This window comes from Rhamphochromis longiceps, linkage group LG13, assembly GCF_057381845.1.
Source record: "Rhamphochromis longiceps isolate RC_006_pf linkage group LG13, R_longiceps_female_GT1.1, whole genome shotgun sequence".
NCBI lineage: Eukaryota > Metazoa > Chordata > Actinopteri > Cichliformes > Cichlidae > Rhamphochromis > Rhamphochromis longiceps.
The window spans coordinates 4,387,107-4,411,081 of NC_140569.1; the positions used below are offsets into that span (position 1 = coordinate 4,387,107).

A 23,975-nucleotide genomic window follows, 5' to 3' on the forward strand; every position below is an offset into this window, starting at 1 on the left:
TTATTATTATTATTATTATTATTATTATTATTATTATTATTATTATTATATACGAAATCGAACACCAATGATTCATTTCATATTACATGTCCAGTAGTGGGCGGTATTGTAGTCATAGAAAGAAAAAACAACGAAGAAGAGGAGGTCAGCTGATTGACTTTATCCATCCGATCCCGGCGGTTTGATTTTTCCTATATTAGACTCAGCTGTTATTTGAAGAGCACTAGTCCAGTCGGTCACGTTATAATATTTTGATATTCTGTGTTTGTGGATTTGATGAAAATCTGCAGCGTTATGAAAGGTCTGTACTGCCGAGCTGTCAGTGATGCTGAACCCAAGTTCGTTATCCAGGAAATGGTGAGTTTGAGGTTCCAGCTGAGCAACTACAGCACGTCAGTATTAAAGGAACTTATTAGAAAAGCAAATTAGCTGTGCAGGCTTAATCTGCATATTTAACTCCCTGCTGCTGATTAGTCTCAGTCAACTGAACAATCCCTGCTTCTCTGAATATGTATAACAACTAACTGTCTGTAAAAATGATTATTTAGCAGGTGTTTTTGCTCTTTCATAGTAAGCTGCATTAAAATGTTTAGAAGAAGATCATGTCAGATATATGCATGATTTATTTCTTAGTTAGTGTAAACATATTTTACGTTTCTGCTGTTTTTTTTGTGTTTATGACTTCTACCTTTGTCTTCATTGTTACACTGAGCGGCTTTGTGTGTTTCTCTCCAGACTCTCCCAGATGTCCTGAGCAGCCATCAGGTCAGAGTTCAGGTGAAGGCGTGTGGACTCAGCCCACTGGACCTTAAGGTACTAACAGTGTGAGACCTGTGGCTGAACATGTTTCCCGGTGGGTTAGTGTAGCTTAGTTATAGTGCATGTTAGTTCTGCCAAAACTGGAATTAATCCACACAGTCTATCCCAGCTCTCATAGGTCAAGAGGGCTGGACAGGTCCAGTCTGTAACGGGGCTAACACAGGGCGACAGATAACCATTTAAACTCACAGTCAAACCAGTTAACCTACCCCACGCATGTGTTTGGAGAAAGTCCGGAGTACACGGAGAGAACCCACTCAGACACTGGGAGAGCATGGAAGCTCTGCCAAAACATCCCCAGATAGATTCAAACCCAGGATGTTCTTGCTGCAAGGCAGAGCCACTGCACCACAGTGCCGCCAAGTAAAAGAATAAAACTACAAAAAGTAAGAAACATAATTGTTTCATAAGTGAACCATCCAAAAATAAATATAATGACTCAGGGCTTTACCTTATTTCACTCCGGCTCCAGGCTTTCCCATATAGGTAGTAGCTCATCGTAACTCCCATTAATGAGCTACAGTAGCCTACAGCAGGGCTTAATCTATTATTAACTGTGATTTTGTAAATGTGGAAGAGATTTCTAATCGTATTAAGAGGATGGACCTGATCTCAAAATGCTTTAAAATATTAATTAAAAAAAAACTACCTACCTGATGGGTTAGAAAAGCTGTTTGTTTAAAGCTGCTTGTTTGTTTGAGGCACACTCACAATGTGTTTAAAAACATCAAAAGAAGACATATTTGTGGTTTAATTTTTCTTTCTTGCTGCTTTTGTTGCCTCTGAACTGAAATAATTTGATAAATGCATCACTGATAATAACTCACTACTTTGCTGATGTCTATTACAGCTGTTCAGAGATGTCGGGATGCAGAGGGATTTAATCCCTGTCGGCAGAGAGGTGGCCGGGGTCGTCCTTCAAGGTTGCAAACAGACACAAATTTTGACTCTGAAATTAGCTTTATTGTTCAGAACAAATTCACACGTGTGTGTTTTCGTGCCGAGTGAGTAAGAGACCTTGTGATGCATCATTCACGGGTCTTAATTTTTGTGTCTGTTTCCTTGTTTGTTTGTTTTTTCCTGACAGTTGGTCCCAAGGTTACCTTGTTTCAGCCGGAGGACGAGGTTGTAGGTAGGGATGATTTTTTAAATGGCGAATGTGAGGTTTTCTGTAGGATTGCAACTTGGGAATTTCTATAAGTTTAAATCTTTTTAAGAATAAATACTTGTGTTTACAGACGTCTTTGATTGTTCATTGTTTCTGAACTGTGACTCAGTTTTCTAAGTTGGACATGTTTTAATATCAGATCTGACTGAAACCTTGAATGTTGTTAGATCATATTCAAGAAGATGTCATAACCAAAATAACTTTAACACACTTGGACTGGTTTTTAGGGTTAAACAAGTCCTAACTTGCACAAAAATAAAGACACTAACAGTCATTTAAAACCAAAAGAATTTGATAACCTTGACGACCCCGAGCTAACTCAGTGATGAAGGATGAGGTTTTTTTTGTCTCCTTAATGCACAGTCGGATTAACACTTTTTTTTCCCACTAAATTTTCAAAGTAAAATTTCCTTTTAACTATTGAATTGTTAGAAAAGATATTTCTCTGCTAGGGTAAATAGACATGGAGTCACTTCTTCTTACAAGCAAGTCTTAATTCATTGTACTGTAGTACAAAGAACTTAGAGATCTCTCTGAAGTCTGTTTGATTTCTCTAAACTTTATCTTTGTGAAAGCGGCTCCACATTTCCCATTTTCATCTTCCCTCTTCAGGTATCCTTCCCCTGGACTCCAGCTTCTCAGGACTCTGTGAGGTCATTGACACCGATGAATATTATTTAGGTGAGATGCACGCTCTCTCACATCTTTATTATGTGAATTTTCTTTTTCCTACTTTCATCTATCAGATTTTATGACATAGTAAACTTACTTCTAAATTCTTTTAGGTCTATGTTATGTTTTTTATTCTGACTCTTGACTTTACTAAATATCACAGCACTGACTCACCGATCATTTCAGAAAAAGGGTCACTCTGATCTAAAAGGTGAACCCGTTCTCGGCTCTGCTTCAAAGTCGACGGGCAGAATGTTTTTGTGTGTGTCCACCTTACCTCTGCACCGCATGAACTTTCAACTTTTTTGAATCAGAACTTTCAGATTGAAAGAAATGTAAAAGCACCTGAAGTGCACACACTGCCCTGATCCACCCCCATAGTCTCTGACTACATTTATAATCTTTGGAAAAGAACGGAGTGACAATCACCTTCTAGGCAGATGGATTTTAGAGCAACGTAAAGTTAAGAACTTTAAGAATCTTAAAAGTTGAAATCTTGTAAATAAAATCCTATAAAAAGCTGTTCAGTGAGCATTTTTGTGTTTCTGTGATCTCAAGTTCAGAAGCCAGAGAAGCTCAGCTCGGTGTGTGTGGCAGCAGCGCTGCGTGACGGCCTTTGCGCTTACACTGCTCTGCACACACATGCTCGTATGGCGGCCGGACACACGCTCCTGGTCACGGACGGAGCCAGCGTACGTAAAAACACTCAAAATATAAACTGTGTGCGACCTTGTAAAGCAAAGCTCTAGTTTGATTGCACTCACGAGTAATGATCTCATCCCTCTTGCTGCGAAGTCTTTTGGCCTCATGTGTATCCAGCTGGCTTGTTACCACGGGGCGAAGGTGCTGACGACGTCACACTCGCCACAGAATCACACTTTCCTTGAGCAGCTTCGGCCCAGCGTAGGTGCGTACCGACCCACGCTGACATTTCTGTAGCTCGCATTAAAAAACTTGATGATCATCTTTGAAATGTTCTCCAAAATCACATTTTGAGATACCGAAACTGGCCTTTTCTTGTCATTCCTTTCATATTCACATACTCTGCTTCCAACCTGTTTTCATCTCTGCATCCTGTCCTCTCCTCACCTTCATATTCTCCTCAGGTGTTCAGGATCCCTTAGTAGGTGAGCTCTTTTCCTCTCTTCCCCACTGACTTGCCTTGCTTCCTAGCTTGATTAGTAACATAACTGTCATTGGTGTTTGAGCTGTAATTCTATTTATGGGAAGATAAGCCATTAGTAATATTTTTTTTCTAGTTTTGCAGAAATAATTATTTCATCTAAAATCTGCTGCCATCATGTGGTCGTTAGTGAAAACTGCAGTTTGCAAATTAAATGTGATCAGAGTAGAATTACACACAACTCAGTCGGTTTCTTAGTTTTAAATGTTTTCTGAGCTGCAGTGACTCATTCTCTCATATATGTGTGTTTATGTGTGAAGCCAGAGTTATTCCAGTGTATAACAGCTCATCAGAACTGCTGTCGGCGGTTATGGAGGAGACGGGAGGACTGGGAGTGGATATCGTTGTTGACTCTGGAGGTAAAAAATAAAATTGCTTTTCCTCACATACTTGAAGTTTCTACACTATCTGGATGTCCAATCATGCAAAACTTCAGTTTTGCAGATGTTTACAGCCACTCAACAAGGCACCTTTGATGAGTTGTGATGGAATGACTAAAATATCTGTAACATAAAGACTTCCTGCCACAGCTCGTATATTGAGACTGTGTCGTGCACCTGTTTTATACGTCGTGGACACACCTGTGCTCCTCTCATGACTGTCCTCCATCCTTCATTGATGCATCCTTCAAGGTGCTGCAGTCAGACATCTGGTCACAGGCAGGATGAAGAGGCACAAATCAGACACATTAGAAAAGACCTTTGTGTATGTTTGTGTGTGTGTGTGTGTGTAGTTCATCTGCATGAAGGGGAGGAGGAAGTGGAGTCAGAAGAGAAGAAATTACTTCCACACAAACATGACATCATCAGTGTGCTGGGAGTGGGCGGCCACTGGGTTACATCCCACCAAGACCTGCAGGTGAGCTGGGGTCAGACTCAACAGCGGCATCATAAATTGATAACTTCATAGTTTATTATTACTATTTGAATAGAAATAACCTCTCTGGCTTTAAAGCATCTGAATGCAGCTCAGTCTGGTCTGTCTTCAGTATCACTTTCCTCACCTCTCTGTGTCTCTGTGTATTTGCAGTTGGACCCTCCAGATTGCAGATTACTTTATTTAAAATCAGCCTCTGTGTCCTTCCTAAACCCTGAAGTCTGGACAGCATCATCATCACAGCAAGGAAGATACCTCCGTATCCTGTTCTTGCAGCATATAATCTAAAACCTTAACTCTATAATGTGCATTTCTGAAGCCTTAACTGACTTTTGCAGATATTCTGAAGGATATCGTGGAGAAGATGTCAAGCGGAGTACTCAGGTAACCTCAAAATCTAGTTTAAGCAGTGCTGGATCACATTTCTCAGTGGGATCATACTATCTTAGATAAAGTACACAAATCCACATTTTAACACGAGGTCAACTTTCCAGTTTCCAGGATGCTCACATATGATTCCCACAAACATGCAGAAGTCCCAAGTCCAGCAGCTTAGACAATTTGTACATATGTTTGGAACATTACCAGAAGTGTGATGAAGTTTCACAGGGGACATATGTCCTCATTAGCCACTGATATTGAATTAGCTTTAATGGTGTATTTGTTTGGAATGAAGCCTATTTAAATGCACAAAAACAGTTTGTTTCACCTCTGTCTTCTTGTATGCTTTTTTTTTTTTTCTCCAGGCATTTAATTTGTTTATTGCTAAATCTTTACAAGCAGACATTAAATAAATTCTAACATATAGAAGGTAGGCCTTTCCCTTTCACATGTCCAAGGCAGACTTCTTCTATTTTTGACAGCTCTGGAATTTGCCTAATCTGTCTGGATCTGGATGAAATATCTCATTATTTTTAACATTAGACTTCTGCTGTAACAGCACTTGCAGAAGTTTAGTTTCCAGTTTAGTGCGGGGGTGTCAAACCTGCTTTGGGTGAAGAAGACTGGAACGATTGCTAATAGCCTACCATTCTTTTAAGGTTAAGAAGTAAATGTTTAATTTAATAAGCCTTTAGTTTAAAAGACAAATGACATGTTGGTACAGACCGTAGTTATTTCATGGATTTGGGGATTCAGATTGTTTTAAAATTAGACTGTAATGGGTCTCTGATCAAATTCACCTTGTGTCTCTCTGCAGGCCTCAGCCCGAGGAAGCAGTCCCCCTCTATGAAGCCACAGTTGCCATGGAGACTGTCCAGCGTCACCCAAAGACGAAGGCTGTTGTTCAGCTCTGACCTAACTAATCACATTATGCAGAGATAAAAGAAAACAGCTCAGCTGGATCACTTCTCTCTGCAGTGACACTGTTCCAATCAGTCACTGTTTACTTGTTAACACAGAACTATGATCTGTTTCAGGCCCAATAATATGATAACAACAGGAAAAAAGGCGCTCAATCATTACCTGCTTGAGTTTCAGAGTCACCTGGACAGTTTTACTTCACACTGCAGAAGAAACTCTTTTCCCAGAGCCAGTGATATCCATTAAAATCTGATCACTCTTCATCACCTAATGTTTGTTTAGAAATGCACAAGGTGTCATCTGACTCAATAAAATCATATTTCATTAAAAAACAAGGCCGCTTTTTTGTTTATTATGCAACAGATCTTTTGTTTGTTCGTTTCAGATCCATCTGTTTGTCAAAGGCAGCCAATCAGAAGAAAGTTGGCTTAAAGGGGTTTTAATAGACTTAAAACATCAAATTGAGGACCAAGTCCTAGTATGACAGAAACAGGGATTATATTGAATCATTCAAAGCTGCTCTAGTAGATTCCAACACTAAAAAGATGGAGTTGAAAATTGAAATATGTCCCTTTGAGCTGTAAATTACAACATAAACAGCAGCTGGGATATTTGGTGGCTTCATAAAATGTGTAATACAAAATCTAACTAATTAAAGCAAAAATAAATATATAAAATAGCGGATTTAAAACTGGAGATGCATCCTTTCTGTAGTAGTATTTTGCTTAGAGCAGTTAAGCTGGTGGTGATGAGAGCCTGTAACAGAGCATCCTATTGCTTTTCTCAGTCAACACACAGCACAGGAAACGCTTCAGCCAATCACTTGACTTCTTGCAGCAGCTGTCAGATCAGAGGGCCAATCAGATGTCAGTTCACAGCACCGAGTGGACTGTCATTATGTCTGAGTGATTCCTCCAGTGCCTTGAGGCAGCTTCCCAGGATGCACCTCTCTTCCTGCCGCAGTGACTTGACCACATTTAGCTGCTCCCTAATTGGCTGCTCACATTGTTGGAGGAGGTGTGAGACCTACACACACACACACACAGTGCAGGAGAAAAAAGGAATCAGGTGAGGTGCTGCAAAACAGGGACAGAGTTAAATTCATGCACATGTGCACACACCTTATCTAGTGCGCTGCATGTGTCTTGCAGTAGTCGCTGACAGAGACTCTTAGCCATCCGGACGCTCCACTGCTCTCTCTCCTCACACACCAGCTGGCCGAGCAACACTGCCTTCCACTGGTGGCTGTAAATTACACACACACATGTTCAGGCACACTCCACAGACAGAGAAACTGATCCAGATTGTGCATGGACGCCCAGATTTTGGAGCAAAACACATCGATGTACATGCATAAATGTGTGTTTAGGCTTACTACAGTGTTTGTGGCAACGACAACAGCCTGAGAGCCGTCATCAGCCTCCAACTGGGGCCGTCACTGGACACAGTGAGATTACTGGCAGGAAGGCAGGAAACATATGAAGGCATTTTTCCATTTTGCAGTTGTATCCGAGTTAAGTATTAGTCCTGTTTACAGCTGAATCATTAAGTATGTAAACCGAGTCTTACTGAAGGAAACTGTTCTCTCTGAGAAACTTGATCTTCTGAGTCAAACTTCTGTCGCCTCTTAAAACATCACAGAGCAGATCTGAGGGACCACAGTGAAACACACAAACATCAAGTTTTAAGCCAAACAGTTTTCCATATTTTCTCTTATATATCTAATGTTACACTGGCAGATGCAAATAATAAACATGTTTCCAAAGTTTTAAATAATGAGGTCGGTGTATGTGCAAGTAATCCCTCTAAGCAAAGGCTTAAGCTTCATAATACTGCTTTAAACACTCGTTTTAAATTTATTTTTTCCCCTGTTTGCTTTGTAGCAGTGAGAGGGGATGATGGCTGTTTGTGAGAGGTAGCCAATCAGAATGAACTTAAAAGAAGAATGAAGGAAGGGAAACAGCTTGTTTCAGATTACCAACATGTAAAGTAATGACCTATTTTAAGTCCAGGGAGTGTTCATAAAAGTTCATTAGCACTGTCATAAATATATCATGATCAATATATGTAAATATAAATTTGATTCGACGATAGGGCAAAAACTTCCCCATGATAAAACCTACTGCAGAGATTTACCTGTGTCCACATAGACCACACTGTGGGGATTGGCAGTGGTGACAAATCCGTACTCCAACAACAGCTGCTGGTTATCGTGGGAACCGTAGTTAATGAAGGCCTGCTGGTAGCGCAGAGTCCCAGACACACTCCTGATTTCATAACATCTTGTCACATCGTTAAAACCTGCTTTTACCTGACAAAAGAAATGCAGTCATACACTCTCAATCAGTACAACCAGCTCCGACTCAACAGCTACAGTATTCTTGCAGCATCACATTTACCTGCACGTCAGGGCGATGGTTGAGCAGATCCAGGAAGGGAGCTAAAGCATAATTATCAGGTCCTGACAGGAAGCTGCTTGAAGCATGGCTCATGAAGACGGTGCGTGTGTTGACACTACACCACGCCCACCTGGGAAAGGAGGAGGAGCTTAGTTAGAGATACTATTCTCATTCACTAATACTGTTATGTAAATGGTTCATTTGGTCAAAGATAAGGAAGGTGTACCTCAGCGCCTCATAGGTCAAAACATCCGCTGTGGGCTGACTCAGAACTGGCTGCAGGGACCTGAACCAGTGAACCAATCACAACGCGATCATTCACTTTTCACACAAGAAGACTAAACATCATTTGAACAATTACTTTTATTCTGATGCATTCAGCCAATTTTTAGAAAACGAGCTGATCCACAAGCGAGTACAAATCCCGGCCTTAACCGCACTCACCTGAAAAACTCCTGATTGGTGGAGTGCATTTCCTTCACTGCCTCCCTCTGCTCCAAGGCCCGCCTCCGCACACTGGCAGGTAAAAGAGCCATGACATCATCGCTGAAATAGGCGGGGCAGGTGTAAACTGTGGGCAGCACATTGATGTAAGGGAACCAATCAGAGGCCTCTCCTCTGTGCCGCTCACACACCAAGAAGATGCAGAGGGTCAGGAGGGGAGACAGACGAGGTTTCCAGCTGCAGAGAGAAAAAAACACACACCCAGAAACAGTTTGGTTTCATCTCATTCTGGCTAAAATACTCAGAGTCCATCAGCTGAATCCTTCTGTGTGCTGAGATAGTGTGAAGTACAGGCGCACAATTAACCTGGCACTGAGTCTGAACTTGTGTAAGCTTATGACGATCTAACACATACATAGTAGGAGTGCAACGATACTCGTATCGATATTGAACCGTTCGATACAGTGCTTTCGGTTCGCATATGTATCGAACAATACAAAATTTTAAATTTATTTTATCAACTTTTCTTCTGACGATGCTGTCTGTGTTGAGAGCTCAGTGGATCTGCGTTCGACTACTCCACCTAGGCTGCACTGTCGAGCGCAGATCCACTGAGCGCAGCACAAGCTAGCGAGACAGAAGCTAAGCTCTCCTTGCAACATGGCAAATTGAACCTCCCCCACCCTCATTCAGATCTGGGGCCTGTTCTTCGTACCTCGCTAAGTAAGTTAGCTGGATTAGATTGTTGACGATTTCGCGTGATCTTGGATCGTTCGGTTCCCCGAAGCTCATCCGGGACTTGCTGTCATAGCAACAGAGCCGTAAGCGTAAACCTGCTCGGGAGCAGGTTTACTTTATGTAAACAGGATTAGATCGCGGCCACGCAGGTATGTCCGCGTCATCATACGAAAGCAACAGCGATATTCCACCACTGTTTCACCATAAATAAATAACATCAATGTAACTAAAGACAATGCAGCACCTGATCCATTTATTGATTTCACACAGGTCATTTCCTAAAAAAGGGAAATGTACTATTAACATTCTATTACATGTATGTGATTATTACAGATTTAATTCATATTTCAGAGTAGCAATTGTAAATTACTTCGTGTAATCAAGATGAGAGACCACGGCTATAAAAGCGAAGGTGGATTTGGGAAGCCTGTCGCAGCCGTGTCCTGTCCGTATACGCGAGCAACCCATTGCGGAAGGTGCAAGATTGATAAGGAGAGTCCTCAGAATTCAGCGTATATTGCGGGATAGACAGGATCCTTTAGCTCAGCGCGACAGTGTGCTCATAGAGAGATATCGATTTTCCCGTGAGGGTATTATTCACTTAACCAACTTGTTGACGAGGGGGTGCAGGACCACCACCTGTCTTTTTTTCCTCTGCCCTTTTCTTGGTTGCTGTTATAAACAAACAGATTATTCCAGGGTCTCTTTCCAAGAGACTAAAAGCAATATAAGTGATAAATATTACCATTCTGTAGGATATTCTTATATTTCACTTTTACCTGTTCCCATGTTCTAGTGGGTCCTGTCGTGGCTCTAATGTGAAAGAGGATAAAATATAACATATTATAATATAATGTAATATAATATTGGATAATATAGTGTAATATAATAAATCTACCCTACCGCCTACTGGTGTTGGCCAGAGGGGCCGATGGCGCGATATGGCAGCCTGGCTTCTGTCAGTCTGCCCCAGGGCAGCTGTGGCTACAACCGTAGCTGCCTCCACCAGTGTGTGAATGTGAGAGTGAATGAATAGTGGCATTGTAAAGCGCTTTGGGTGCCTTGAAAAGCGCTATATAAATCCAATATATTATTATTATTATTATTAAATTACTTACGATTTTAATTTGTCAGCAACTTTCTGCCAGCCCTCTCTCCTTGCTTTTGCAGCCTTTGCAGTGTTCCCTTGCGTTCTGATTAAACTCTGAAACTCCTGAAATCCCTCACTCAGGAGTTCTTGCTCTGCTGCCGAAAAATACCGAGCCGAGCGCGCTCCTTCGACATTTTCGCCGACCAATCAGAGGGTTGCCGATCAATGTTTCTACTATCGATGCGTAGCCCCTTTTACGACACCCAGTGATCTCACATTACTGCGTCCAGCTGTACTAATCGTCAACGGAAGGTGTGTTCGGAGAACCGGATTAGCGAGCTCACGGTTAGCGCGATGGTTTGATCTTGGATGTGTCATTTGATCTTGGATGTAGTGAGCGACGTACGAAGAACGGGCCCCTGGCGTTTGGAACTATTTTGATCTTCATGTGAAGCATGACCCTGAAGGTAAGCGCGTCATGGACAAAAGTAAAACAGTATGTTGGATGTGCCATGCAATGCTCACTTACATTGGTGTGAACTAGTGCGTTAGCGCAGTTAGCTCGTTAACGTGTTGGCCGTCCAGCCCCACGCACGGGCGATCCGCGGTAGCTCGTTAACGGAGATTTGCCGTGTTGTGGCGTTAACGTCATTTCAGATTAACTCTGACAGCACTAGTGGGAACACAACGAATATGACTGCACATTTACGCCGACATCATCCTAGTGCAAAGACAAGTGGAAGCAGACAAAAACAACAAGCACTACCTGAGTCATTTAGACAGCCGTTAGCACGTGATTCTCCTTATGGGGACCTGATATGTTTAATATGCTGCTGAGAATATAGCCCAGAAGAAGCGTATAGTATAGCTTTTATTTTGGAAAGAGCCATTTCTCTGTAATAAACTCTCTTTTCCAAAGATGAGTGATTTCTCTTATCCCTTTGTTGTTTCAGCAACATGTAATTTAAAAACTGTACGTTTGAGTTAAAATATATATTTATAATTTTAATAAATGACAAATTAAAAAAGCATGAACATTTTTTTGTATCGAAAAAATATCGAATCGTGACACCAAAGTATCGAACCGAACTGTTAATTTTGTGTATGTTGCACCCCTAATACATAGATTAAATCCTGCATGCCATATAGAGGATGGAAATATTGGAATATGTTTACATTCTGTGTTTACCTCTTGATGTACCGTCCCAGGTAGCTGTGCAGAACGGTGGAGGTTGTGAGGAGGCACGACTCCGGCAGAGAAATAATCAGCTGACCGGGCTGCCACACAAACACCAACAGATAAAGCTTTAACATTCAAACGTCACTACAGGATCTACACTTGATCCTGTAACTAATTCCAAACAGTAACCAATTCAAATGTTTAAAAAAATGGTGACTACACAAATTACCTCACTAATCATATTTGTATTTTTTTATGAAGCAGCAGTTTAACTTATTTCTTTCTTATAAATTAAAAGGCAAAACACACATAAATAAATCATTAACTGCCTAACAGATCGAGCACAAAACCTATAAGAAAGCTATATAAACAATATACAGTTATTTCTTTATGAATAATATAAAACTTAATATTAAAATAACATTTTGTGCATATGTCAGCGTGTGCTTTGTGATGGTTTTAAATGTATGCTCGTGTTTCAGTTAGAATTCAGAATTACTGCAAATATCAGGCACGTGGTCACAAAGAAGGTGAACAAGTGGATGTTGAGTTTAACAAAATATGATCAAAGTTTAAAAAGTAATTTTAATAAACCATTAAATCATTTATTTTTAACATTATAACACTTTCATAACAACTTCAGCCTGTCAGCGACTTGCTATGTTTATTCCTTGAAGTTTCCACATTGTGATTTTCAGAATAAAATAACATTTTTGATTTTTTTTTTCTTCCTGAAGATGCAAAAAGTTCATAATATATGTTGATAAAAATGTGGCATTTAGGGAATCTGGATTACCTTGATGGTTCTGAGAGTCTGCAGTCCTCTGCCTGTGTCTGTATGAACCAAATGTACATGTGAATATCATGATTTAACACACAAACTGTCAGTGTAGGTAATGTCTCTGATTGGCCCAAGAAGATACCAACAGAAAACCTCCTCACAGTCATGCTCTATGAAACCATGCTGAAGATTCTGGCTTTAGGTGTCATACTTGGGTAGAGTATAAAACTGATTAGGGTGCTCCCGTACTTGGGAAATTGTGAAAATTTAAAAACTCTGGAATACAATAATGTGAAGTAGTTTGGAGGTCAGTTCATACAGAGTGTGTACTTCATGTCTATGTATTGTGAGAGGCTGTAACTCAGAAGACATTCATAGCATGATGGTAAAATCTGGCATGGCTTCAGTAAATATATTTAGTGTACAAAAAATCCTGATGAAGTCAGGTGGGAAGTTCTGAATGAACCTAACATCACCCAACAAACAATGGGCAGCTTTCCTTTTCGGGTTATATGATACTCCTGAGGATGTGGAAAACAATATAGGATGTGGTACCAGTGAAGAGAGCTGGCTGAAGCAGTGTGGAGGAAAATCCTCTGTGGTGAAGAAACTTCCAGAGCTTCACATGCTGCGGCTGGTGACACAGAGACACTGGAGAGACAGAGAGAGAGAGGGGCAGAGAGTCTGAGCTGAGCCAGCATGCAGCACTGAAACACTTTAAACTCAAGCAGTCAGCGTGTTTCTACCTGACCGGGCGCTGCTTTCGTGTTTCTGCCTCCTCTTCCGGGCAGTTCGTCCAGCTCTGTGACTGTGACCTCTCATGGTCTCTTTTTGTAGGTAAATACACGCTCATCTGGACAGCTCTCTCTATCGAAACACACAACATACGTAAGACTTTGTGAGTCTGAAGAGCACAAATAAACTGTAATCACTGTAACAGTTTTAACAATCACAAGGAACTACAAATGGACGATCAATTAAGAGGTTTTTTGTAGGGTGCTGGAGGACTACATGCCACATAAAAACCCTTCAGTGAGCCACAGCACTGATCTCTAATCTGTTCTGCTGTCGTTTATTTTTATCAGATGATCCTACAAACCTTCCTAAAAGTTGAACCAAAATATAGAGAAATGCCGAAATATTGTCCATATTAACGTGAAACTCCTCGCAGTACAGCTCATCCATAACCCAACCCACGTGTTCCACTTGTTTTTCCGGGGATGCGCACCGATCCTGCGCAGAACGCCGCCCTGCTTTTCTTCTTTTTCTGTTTTTTTTTTTTACAGTCGTGCATTTTCATGTGCAGCGCTTTTTGTCCTCTCTGCAGCCTCATTCAGGACCAAACCCCAGCTTCAGTAAGTGTGAGGCCTCCGCTACATCTTACAGTTTTCGTTTGTCAGCAGCTTGTTTGAATTTTAGCGGATTTAAGGAGGCGTCGGGCCGACCTGCAAACTGAAAGTCAGCGTTATGTAACAGAGAGAGAGACGCTGGTGAAAAGTCTTCTGATTTTCTTCGATCAAAGGCTTTCAAACGGGAAGTTTGGACAAATTATTAATTCCATGCTGTAATTTACAGTCGCGTGCTGTTTGTACATGCCTCGTAAAACCAGCGTGTTTGTATCGTTTGTATCTGGACTGACTGATCGCACTGTCTACACAGCTCCTTTAACTGCAAATACAACTAAACTTATTTAATCCACATTCTGCAGTGCATTTCAGAGCTGCAGTATGTGCATTCAATTCATTCCCCCCCCTGAAATTATTGGAGCAATATATGTGGATTTGTTTTCCCACTATCTTTCTCTCTGGAACTGGCTTTTTTTTTTTAACTTTATTTAACAAACAATGAGTATACAACATACGAACAGATGAAGTATACAAAACAACAACGTGAACACACAAAGCCAGGGGTAAAAAGAAAAAAGTAACAATTATAAGAATACATGCAAAAATTCACATATATATATTGTTTTGAGAGCCTTTTTGTTGGTGGAGTCTGATATTGATTGTATGTACAGTTCCACATCCTTAAAAAAATGACAGAAATATGGTGTTTTGTTAGTAAACTTACATTTATGGATAAAAAATTTAGCTAAAAGTATTAACAAATTTATCATAAAAAACATTTCTCATTCTTCTTGGGGAACTTAAAGAAACAGAATAAAACATTTTCCCATCGTAAAGAAAACTCCCTTAAAATATGGACAATGACAAAACTGCTAAATTCCTTCCAGAATCTCTGTGTAAAAGAACAGCACCAAGAAAGATGTGTCACAGTTTCTGGATGATCCCCACAGAAAGTACAATTAGTATTTATGTCCCTTTTAAATTTGACCATGTAGTGACTGGCTGGATAACATTTATGTAGAATTTTAAACGAGACTTTTTTCACCTTATTTACAATCAAATATTTATGGGGGATCATCCAGACTGTCTTCCACTTGATATCTGGAACAAATCGGTTCCAATAAGATATTATATATGGGAGAGAGCCGATATCTTCTTGGAATAAACTGCGTATTTTCTTATTGCTGTTACCAAGTTCCTGTGAAAAGTAGATTTTTCCTATTGGTGACTCAGCTGGATCAGGGAGAGTGACTGAGGTAGATATTGAGCTGTCAGTGTTTTTATATAACATTAAAGTCCCTGAGGGTATGGCACCAAGCACCATTGAGAATTCCTGAACACTGATTGGAAAATGATATAGTGCAATAAAGTCGTTGTAAATAAGTAGTTGTCCCTCTTTATTAACCAGCTGAGCCCCCAATAGGATCCCAGTTTGGACCCAAGTTTCCAGGAAAAGTGATTTATTTTTCTATAAAATATCTCTGTTGTTCCAGATAAGGTATTTGTGAGGTGAGAAGTTGTGTTTATAAATGAGGGTCCACGCTAAGAGGACCTGCTTATGGAAGGATGAAAGCTTTACAGGGAGTTTCTCAACATTGTAATTACAATTTAAAATAAAATTAAAGCCACCAAAATGAGAGAAAATACGATATGGTATAAAGTTCCAGATAGAGGTAGGGTTTTTAAGAAAATGTTTAGCCCAATTAATTTTGAAAGTGTTATTTAAAGTAGAAAAGTCTAAGACGTTAAGCCCACCTGATTCGTACTTATTCATCACAACAGTTTTTCTAATATAGTGCGTACGGTTTTCCATATAAAATTAAAGAGCATGCGGTCAATATCTTTACTAATTTTCTTATCCAGATGTAAGGAGAGAGCAGCATATGTTCATCGGGATATCCCTTCAGCTTTAGTAATTAACACTCTACCTTTCAAAGACAAGTCCCTTTGCAGCCACTGGTTGAACTTTTTTAGGATTTTCTGTATAATTGGAGTGAAGTTTGAAGAGCATCTTGATTTTTGGTCTTTGGATATTAACAGTCCCAAGTATGTGACTTCTTGTTTAACAGAAATATTACAGATCGTATTTGCAGGGCAGTCTTTAATTGCTAGTAACGCACACTTTTTTAAAATAAATTTTACCATGATCTAAAGTTGTATTTTTCTTAGATAACTTATGGTCCCAGTCCAGAGCAGGGCCCACCTATGAGTTTAACCACCACTTGTGTGGAGTTCAGACACTGATGCCTCTCTCTCTTTTTGTACAGACATGCCAATCCGAGTTGCCGTGGTAACTGGAAGTAACAAGGGCATCGGTCTGGCCACTGTCCGAGCGCTCTGCAAGCAGTTTGAAGGAGACGTTTACCTCACTGCCAGAAATGTGTAAGTGACTCACCTGGTGATACCTGGACCAAGTTGATGATGTATCTGCAGTTTAATCATCTCAACACTTTTGCATACCAAGAGCTTAAACAAAACTAAAGCTCGGTCAGAGCTAACAGGAACTGCATCTGTGGTTTGTTTGTTCATCCAAGCTTCTTGCTTCAGGCTCTGAGCACGCACACGGAGTGAAAAAGGGCATTTGATGCATCATTTGACTGTCCTTCTGCACACAGTTGACCAACTGATGTGCTGGGAGTTTTGACGTTCTAGTGATCTAGTGACCCTCGAGCTCTCGGCTAGCTATCGAGCTGGTGGGTAACAGACGTCTCCGAGAGGCCTCTCGGCCTGGGGCTCGGTCACTCAGGCACGGCTGGCTGCCGGCGGAGCTCACGGGCGCGTCACTGCAACTCCCCCTGGCTTCTGCTCCGCGGCTGCTGAGTGAGCCCTCATCTGGGACTCTCCTCAGCTCTTTCCGGGACAGTGGCGCAGCTGCCCCTCTGTTGGTCTTCCTTGGTCTCTTGTGTTCTGGGGGCCTCTGGATGTCTGGAGTTTTGATCTCCTCCATACCTGCTTCACGCCCTGGAGGCTGTGGCCCCCCCACACCCTCTAGCAGATCATTACATGAAGGAACCTTTTAAAAAAACAAAAAACCAAGCGCGTCCATGCTCACAGGTGTACACACGGGTGATCACACCCACAAACTACACCCTTTTTGGCTCCTACCTCAAAGCACACTGTGTTCTGTTGATCTTATGTGCTGCACAATAATGTTTAACATTTAGTATTTACTGTCATATTCCCATATATCATTGTGATGTTGTTTATTCTATTACTCTTGTTCTCTTCTGCTTGCTTTCTTTTTTCTTTCTCAACAGGTGATCCAGGTGATTGATATATGCTTTTTTTTTTTCTCTGCTCATTCTGTTGGTTTTTGTTTTTTGCCCTTCTCCCCCGTCCCTCTTCTCAGCTGTTTCTCTTTCCCTCTTTCTTTCTCCCCTTCTTTCCCCCAGTCCAGTCTGTCCCGTATTCAGCAAGTGAAAATAAAATAAACAATAAAAGGTGAATCAAATGGACCATTACGGCAAGGCTGGGATGGTCAGTTTGGTAAAGTAAATCCGTTGGGCATCTTTCTTTGCCTTTAGACAACAATTCTGATGCAAAAGAGCCAAACGGGACAGGCCAAAAAAAAAAGGAAAAAAAAAAAAAAAAAAAAAAAAACAGACGTCTCCGAAAACGTCGAAGCACTTTTGCAAATATGCAATATCTTGATAAACCGAGCAGATATTTGAAATTTACACACCCACATTGTCGACTGAAAATGTTAAAAGTTTATTTTGTGACCCAGACAGATTAATAAGAGTAATTTTAAAACATAGTAGCGGCCGCCATTGCCATTTGGCTGGGCCACGCTAGGAATTCTGGGATATGGTGGGCCACGAAGGACACACCCGACCCATCCTCCAAATTCGGAGAAATGCTGATGCATTTGTCGGCTGCATTCGGAGGAGTCTACGAATTTGGACAGCCTTCGGCGCGTCGCTGTGACGTAATTGGTCTACAAGTTTTTGGACACGACCAGAGCAATACGGGAAGAGTACGGCGTTATTTTTGTGCCACTATTCTGAGCGCACGTAAAAAAATGAGCGCACGTAAAAAAAGGTTTGCACCTTAGTTTGCGTCTTAGTTTGCACTTACACCTGCAAATTTTTTTACGTGCGCTCAGAATAGTGGCACAAAAATAACGCCAGAGGGAGAAGGCTGCAACCCATAATGCAGGGCTCTAGCGTGCGACCAAATTTTTCAGTGGTGCAACTAAAAAAAATCCTAGGTTGCACTGGTGCGACCAGCAGCTGTTCAAATAAAAAAGAACAGAAAAAAAGTCTCCGCAACTCTGAAAGTCTCTGTGTGGTCAACAACATACACACATTATGCCCCTATCGTGGTCTAAACCAATCAGTGATAGCCAGGGGCGGGACCTCTCTGATTGGCCGTGGTCCAGATATTTCTGTAGTCCTTCGTGTGTACATTTGAAAGTGCAGGTGGATGGAGAGAGGTGAGTAGTTTGAATAAAGCTCACAGATTCTGATGCGTCGATGGTCCGGACTTTGTGTTTACATCTTTTTTGCGCTCGATTCTGAGCTGCAGGTTTTCTCTCTCTCCAACCAAAATTCACTGAACCAGCAGCAAAAGAAGATCCAAACTACGCTTCAAATTTAATAAATATCGTTATTAATTCACTCTTACTTTTGCAGTTTTTCTTCCAAATCACACTTCATGTGCAGCTCTCTCTCTCTCTCTCTCTCTCTGTACTTCAAGAACAGTTTCCCATCTCAAATCTCTGTTTTCTGCATTATTCATTCACTTATTACCCACCAGTCTACTGTTGTTTGCAGTGCTGTCGACCGCTGTCTTTTTTTCCCTTTTTTTAACTTAAATGACCTCGGACAAGAAAGCCTAATTTCTGCTGTTCAATACTGAAGAAATTTATACTTTTTAAAATTATACAAAATTGCAGGATATTTTTAAGGTAATCTGCTAAAAAAAAAAGCCAGGCCAGGAAAATCTCCTTCATGTTTTTCTGTGTTTTATCCTCAGTTACATTGACACAAAGGCATCTGCTATGATGCTTATACCTCTGGTGAAGTCTCACAAGTGTCAATACTAATAAATTATCAAAATAATAATATTTCTGACTGTCTGAGGCGAAATCGAATCGAATCGGGACCTTGTGAATCGGAATTGAATGGATTATAGAAATCAGTGATAATACCCTGCCCTATTGAGTAGTCTAGACCTGACTGAAGTGGATGTAGCTGTGGGTAATAAGAAAAAATGAAAAGAACTGTTGATAACTTTTTTGTTAAGGTAAGGCCTGATCTGTCTGAAATTCATAGCCAGTGCTCTGACACGGTGCCATCAATCTTTGAATGCTGAAAAAGCACAGTGTATCCAGAAAACACATTATATGCTGCGATAAATGCACTGCCCAACTGTCCCCTCGTCCCATTGCCTTTCAGCGGCAGGTAGCAGCAAATAGGTCGTCAGAGGAGGCCGAGATGATGATTACGTTTAACATCGTCTACAACATTACCAAAGAGTGCCAAAGCACTTTAAGCACAAGCACCTTTTCAGTAATTTTTCTTTCTTGTAGAACTGTGCTCCAAATGAAGAACTTTGTGTTGACAAGATTGTTAGTTAATCATTTACAAATTAATATTGTCTGTATAGACAGCAATTCCCCCCCCCCCCCAAAAAAGTGCACATGTAAAACTGCGGGGTTAAGCGATGCGGTTGAAAAATTTGGGTGCGCCTAACTTTTGTGCTGATGTGCCTAAGATAAAAACATTAGGCGCACCAGTGCAACTGCGGCAGAAAGTTAATCTAAAGCCCTGCCATAATGGCAATGATCAGTGGCTTGTGGATCTGAGGGCAGTCCACAGTAACCTCCCTGAACAGGGACCAGTAACCATCACCGTGGCAGACATCCAAGAAAGGGTCTCCAGTGTTGGACTTGGTTCATGCCTACTGGCTGAAGAAGCTAACTTAACTCCATGAGCGCCTGGCAGCACAAATGAACCAGCTGCTAGTTGATGAGAGACACCCGGAATGGCTAACCGAAGGCTGGACAGTCCTGATGCTCAAGGACCCACAGAAGGGGCCGGTCCCATCCAACTACCAACCAATAACCTGCCTCAGTACCACGTGGAAGCTCCTGTTAGGCATCATAGCGGCTAAGATGAACAGGCACATGGGTCAATACATGAGTGGGGCACAGAAAGGGATTGGCAAGAATACCAGAGGCACAAAACACCAGCTTCTGGTGGACTGAGCAGTCGCCCAAGACTGCAAGACTAGGCTGACCAACCTGTGCACTGCCTGGCTTGATTACAAGAAGGCCTATGACTCAATGCCCCACACCTGGATCCTGGAATGCCTAGAACTATACGAGATCAACAGGACCCTAAGAGCCTTCATCAGGAACTCAATGGGGATGTGGCAGCCCATAGCACAAGTTACCATCAAGTGCAGGATCTACCAAGGAGATGCTCTGTCCCCACTGCTGTTCTCCATACGCCTGAACCCCCTCAGTGAGATCATTGACAAGACTGGCTACGGATACAGACTACGGAATGGCAAGGCATACATGGAATGCCATAACCAAATGGCCGGCATAGTGTACAGAAACATCTGTGCCGAATATAACCTGGAAGTCCTGAGGTCAAAATGGGAGACGTCCCCTAGGGTGGTGGAGAATGACCGAGCTAAGATCCTGTTTGACTTCCAGATACAGACAGACATAATGGTGGTAGCTAACCAACCGGACATAGTGGTGGTAGACAAACAGAAGAAGACGGCCGTAGTGATCGATGTAGAGGTTCCGAATAACAGCAACATCGGGAAGAAGGAACACGAGAAGCTCGAGAAATACCAAGGGCTCAGAGAAGAGCTCGAGAAAATGTGGAGGTCCCAGTGGTAATCGGAGCACTAGGTGCGGTGACTCCCAAACTAGGCGAGTGTTGATCCCAGGAACAACAACGGAGATCTCTGTCCAGAAGAGCGCAGTCCTAGGAACAGCTAAGATACTGCGCAGGACCCTCAACCTCCCAGGCCTCTGGTAGAGGACCCGAGCTTGAAGGATAGACCACCCGCAGGAGAGGGGGAATTTGTTTTGTTTGTTTTTTATTTAGAAAAACCTGGAGAAGGTGACACAGGTGCTGCTGAAGAGTCAAGTGAATATTTTCATGTTGGTACTTGGTATGCTCACGCTGCTATTTATCTCCAACGTGATGGGATGCACATTAGAGTAATGGGCTCTTCAATGCATTCCTGTGGGACACTGTCTCATACTCCCATGATGGAAATCACTGCAGTTTGAGGTCAGATGAAAGTGAATCTGTTTTTCAGCCATTTATGTGTTCAAGCCTATAAATTGGTTCAATAATTGAATATATTCATGCAGCAGGTATGTTACATCTTTAATGTAACTAAAGGAATGAGTGAAATGTTTTTACAGATGATTTCAACCTGAAATTGTGAACACGTCTTGCTGCACATTTGTTCCATTATATGTACAGTAAATGACCGTGGTAATGTGGCCAGGCCAGTGATGGAACTTCATCATGTTTCAGGGCCTTTGGGGACAAAATGAAGAGAGAGAGACTGAGAATCTCAGCTGGTATAAGGTGTAAACGATGAGATCGAAGACAAAGTGAATATAAATGAGGATGTTTTGCTCCTCTTGCAGAGGCCGTGGTGAGGCAGCGGTGAAGGCTCTGAACTCAGAGGGACTGAAGCCCCTGTTTCACCAGCTGGACATCGACGATCTGAACAGCATCAAAACCGCTGCTGAGTTCTTCAAACAGAAATACGGAGGAGTGGACGTCCTCATCAATAACGCTGCAATAGCTTTCAAAGGTAATTAACTTCTTGTGCTGATGTATATCATAGTGCTGTGGAGCTGCACACACTGATGTTGTAATGTTGACGGAGATCACGCTGTCTCCTCAGTGGCAGACACGACTCCGTTTGGCATCCAGGCGGAGGTGACTCTCAAGACAAACTTCTTCTCCACCAGAAACATGTGGACTGTCTTCAGTGAGATCATCAAACCTGGAGGTACAGCTGGACCCAGTCTGCATCATATTTTACTTGAAAGTTTGCATTTTTAATTGAGTGAGCGTACATGTCAGTAACTGATAATGAGAAACTTTTAGTTTTTAAATATATTAGACATCAATCAGGAAGAGTTGTTTGGAGTCTTCTTCTTGCTATGATGTCTGTATCCTAGCTGTATGCCAGTTCGCTTCTGCAGATGATAAAACTATGCATCTTCGATTATGCAGCCTCCCTTGCTATTTGTCCTCCAAATTAATTTTAAGACCTCCTTCAGCATGGCTTACTGAGATTTATTTCTGCCTGACAGGCAGGAGAGCAGAGGACAGATGAGAAGAATAGGCATTGGCTAAAGAAAGCAGGAAAGCTTTTTCACAGCAGCCATTCTGATACATCATAGCTACATAAACACGGGTCTAAAAAAACAAGAACACACATTTAACTGAACATCAGAAGTCCTCCTGGAGAACCTGCTCAAAGCTTATCCATCAGTCTCTGAAACAAACCTCAGATGGAAGCTGTTTGGAGTTTAAAGTTTAAAGGACTCTAAGAGCACGAAGGAGACAAACGTCCTGTTTGTTTTCCATCTTCAGATTCTTGTGTGTGTACGTCTGTGTGTTTTAGGTCGTGTGGTGAACGTCTCCAGCATGAACTGCGTCAGTGGTTTGAAGAAGTGCAACTTGGACCTCCAGCAATGTTTCCGCAACGAGAACATCACAGAGGAGGAGCTGGTGGAACTGATGCAACGATTTGTCGATGAGGCCAAGAAAGGCGAACATAAAGAGCGCGGCTGGCCTGACGGGGCCTATACAGTGTCTAAAATTGGATTGACCGTACGTTTGATTAATGTGTTCGCTGTTATTAACCAGAGACATGAACATTTGACCTGAAACCATATTATGAGACACTGATTATATTTGTGTGTGGATGTTTTTAAAGGTGCTGTCCGTGATTCATGCTCGTCGTCTGAGCAAGGAGAGACCGAATGATGGGGTAACTGAAATATATAACTAACAATGCAGAACTTCTATATTCAGTGGGGTTTTTGTCATGGTTTTATGTCCATTAAATCGTTGTTGCTAACATTTTGTTTTTAAATTTGATTCTTTTAAAAGATCCTTTTGAACGCCTGCTGCCCAGGATGGGTGCGCACTGACATGGCTGGACCAACTGCTCCCAAGTCACCAGACGAGGGCGCTGTCACACCGGTCTACCTGGCTTTGCTGCCATCTGGAGCCAAAGAGCCTCATGGAATGTATCTCTCGGACAAGGAAGTCCAGCCGTGGTGAAAGAGAGTTTAACATGAAAAATAATTTGCAAAGAAAGTTTGTCTCTGAAAAGACTGTTCAGAAGTGGTGATGAGCGTGTGAGACTCGCAGTGTTTCCACATCAGCGATAACAAAATGGGGTGAAATCGAAACTGTGAAACATTTAAAGAATGAAAGTCACCCAACAACAAAAAAACTGTAACATAAACTGACATTGCTAGACGGGAAGCTCTCATTAATTCACTTTAACAGCAGAAGTATGTACTCTAATTTTGATTTCATTAAGGACTATTTGCAACAATTTTCTCGCCCCTTTAGTGTTATAGCCATCACTGAAACTTGGTTCAATGTCGATAAAGGAATAGATTTTTGTTTGAATGGATATGATTTAAAATACATGAATAGATTAAATAAGGCGGGCGGCGGGGTTGCTATATATGTTCATAACTCTATAAAATATAATGTTGTAACAACTATGTCTATGGCTATTGATGGAATTTTGGAATGTTTGACTATTGAGATTATGAATGAAAAAAAGAGAAATGTTATAATAAGTTGTATATATCGGACACCCAGTTCAAGTATTGACACTTTTAATGAATGGATAGAAAAAACGTTTGCTTCGGTGAACCAAAAATTACTATTTATCTGTGGTGATTTTAACATTGATTTGCTAAATCCAACAAGGTTAAAAGCCATTGATGACTTTACTGA

General features: G+C 41.5%; 3 protein-coding genes and 1 long non-coding RNA gene across 6 annotated transcripts; 2 read left to right on the top strand and 2 right to left on the bottom strand.

Moving 5' to 3' along the window:
* Positions 1 to 125: 125 nt before the first annotated feature.
* Positions 126 to 6,355, top strand: cryzl1 (crystallin, zeta (quinone reductase)-like 1). Of its 2 annotated transcripts, XM_085427160.1 has the most exons (13): positions 126 to 357; positions 736 to 813; positions 1,670 to 1,742; positions 1,907 to 1,951; positions 2,600 to 2,668; positions 3,218 to 3,351; positions 3,455 to 3,566; positions 3,766 to 3,786; positions 4,103 to 4,201; positions 4,576 to 4,700; positions 4,872 to 4,977; positions 5,057 to 5,102; positions 5,917 to 6,355. In XM_085427160.1, the coding sequence occupies exons 1-13, from the start codon at positions 277 to 279 to the stop codon at positions 6,011 to 6,013; spliced, it is 1,086 nt and encodes a 361-aa protein (XP_085283286.1). In that variant the 5' UTR covers positions 126 to 276; the 3' UTR covers positions 6,014 to 6,355. The 2 variants fall into 2 exon arrangements, with proteins under 2 accessions (XP_085283286.1, XP_085283287.1); XM_085427161.1 differs by lacking the exon at positions 3,766 to 3,786.
* Positions 3,469 to 6,024, bottom strand: LOC146655242 (uncharacterized). Its single transcript, XR_014914238.1, has 3 exons — positions 5,900 to 6,024; positions 4,424 to 4,491; positions 3,469 to 3,592 (listed from the first exon to the last, which is right to left on the bottom strand). It is a non-coding gene; the product is annotated as an uncharacterized LOC146655242 (long non-coding RNA).
* setd4 (SET domain containing 4) lies at positions 6,293 to 13,887 on the bottom strand. The gene is made up of 13 exons (XM_085427159.1): positions 13,752 to 13,887; positions 13,399 to 13,519; positions 13,208 to 13,303; positions 12,668 to 12,705; positions 11,881 to 11,969; positions 8,864 to 9,100; positions 8,646 to 8,705; positions 8,420 to 8,549; positions 8,157 to 8,331; positions 7,590 to 7,668; positions 7,396 to 7,476; positions 7,142 to 7,265; positions 6,293 to 7,046 (listed from the first exon to the last, which is right to left on the bottom strand). The coding sequence occupies exons 2-13, from the start codon at positions 13,472 to 13,474 to the stop codon at positions 6,888 to 6,890; spliced, it is 1,344 nt and encodes a 447-aa protein (XP_085283285.1). The 5' UTR covers positions 13,475 to 13,519; positions 13,752 to 13,887; the 3' UTR covers positions 6,293 to 6,887.
* On the top strand, positions 11,140 to 23,975 carry LOC146655244 (carbonyl reductase [NADPH] 1-like). Of its 2 annotated transcripts, none has more exons than XM_085427166.1 (7): positions 11,140 to 11,158; positions 16,266 to 16,380; positions 21,626 to 21,795; positions 21,889 to 21,996; positions 22,618 to 22,826; positions 22,933 to 22,986; positions 23,109 to 23,975. In XM_085427166.1, exons 2-7 carry the CDS (start codon positions 16,268 to 16,270, stop codon positions 23,280 to 23,282), a joined length of 828 nt encoding a protein of 275 aa, XP_085283292.1. In that variant the 5' UTR covers positions 11,140 to 11,158; positions 16,266 to 16,267; the 3' UTR covers positions 23,283 to 23,975. The 2 variants fall into 2 exon arrangements, with proteins under 2 accessions (XP_085283292.1, XP_085283293.1); XM_085427167.1 differs by lacking the exon at positions 11,140 to 11,158 and adding an exon at positions 13,940 to 14,007.

What these genes read in the sequence shown, in the direction of transcription:
- cryzl1 (XM_085427160.1), top strand. Translation starts at nt 277, where the DNA reads ATGAAAATCTGCAGCGTTATGAAAGGTCTGTACTGCCGAGCTGTCAGT. An exon ending in AGTTCGTTATCCAGGAAATG is followed by an intron (nt 358 to 735) that starts GTGAGTTTGAGG and finishes GTTTCTCTCCAG; the next exon opens with ACTCTCCCAGATGTCCTGAG. An exon ending in TATCGTTGTTGACTCTGGAG is followed by an intron (nt 4,202 to 4,575) that starts GTAAAAAATAAA and finishes GTGTGTGTGTAG; the next exon opens with TTCATCTGCATGAAGGGGAG.
- setd4 (XM_085427159.1), bottom strand. Translation starts at nt 13,474, where the DNA reads ATGAGAGGTCACAGTCACAGAGCTGGACGAACTGCCCGGAAGAGGAGG. An exon ending in CGAAAGCAGCGCCCGGTCAG is followed by an intron (nt 13,304 to 13,398) that starts GTAGAAACACGC and finishes CTGTCTCTCCAG; the next exon opens with TGTCTCTGTGTCACCAGCCG. An exon ending in TTGACCTATGAGGCGCTGAG is followed by an intron (nt 8,550 to 8,645) that starts GTACACCTTCCT and finishes CTCCTTTCCCAG; the next exon opens with GTGGGCGTGGTGTAGTGTCA.
- LOC146655244 (XM_085427166.1), top strand. Translation starts at nt 16,268, where the DNA reads ATGCCAATCCGAGTTGCCGTGGTAACTGGAAGTAACAAGGGCATCGGT. An exon ending in TACCTCACTGCCAGAAATGT is followed by an intron (nt 16,381 to 21,625) that starts GTAAGTGACTCA and finishes CTCCTCTTGCAG; the next exon opens with AGGCCGTGGTGAGGCAGCGG. An exon ending in CGCTGCAATAGCTTTCAAAG is followed by an intron (nt 21,796 to 21,888) that starts GTAATTAACTTC and finishes CTGTCTCCTCAG; the next exon opens with TGGCAGACACGACTCCGTTT.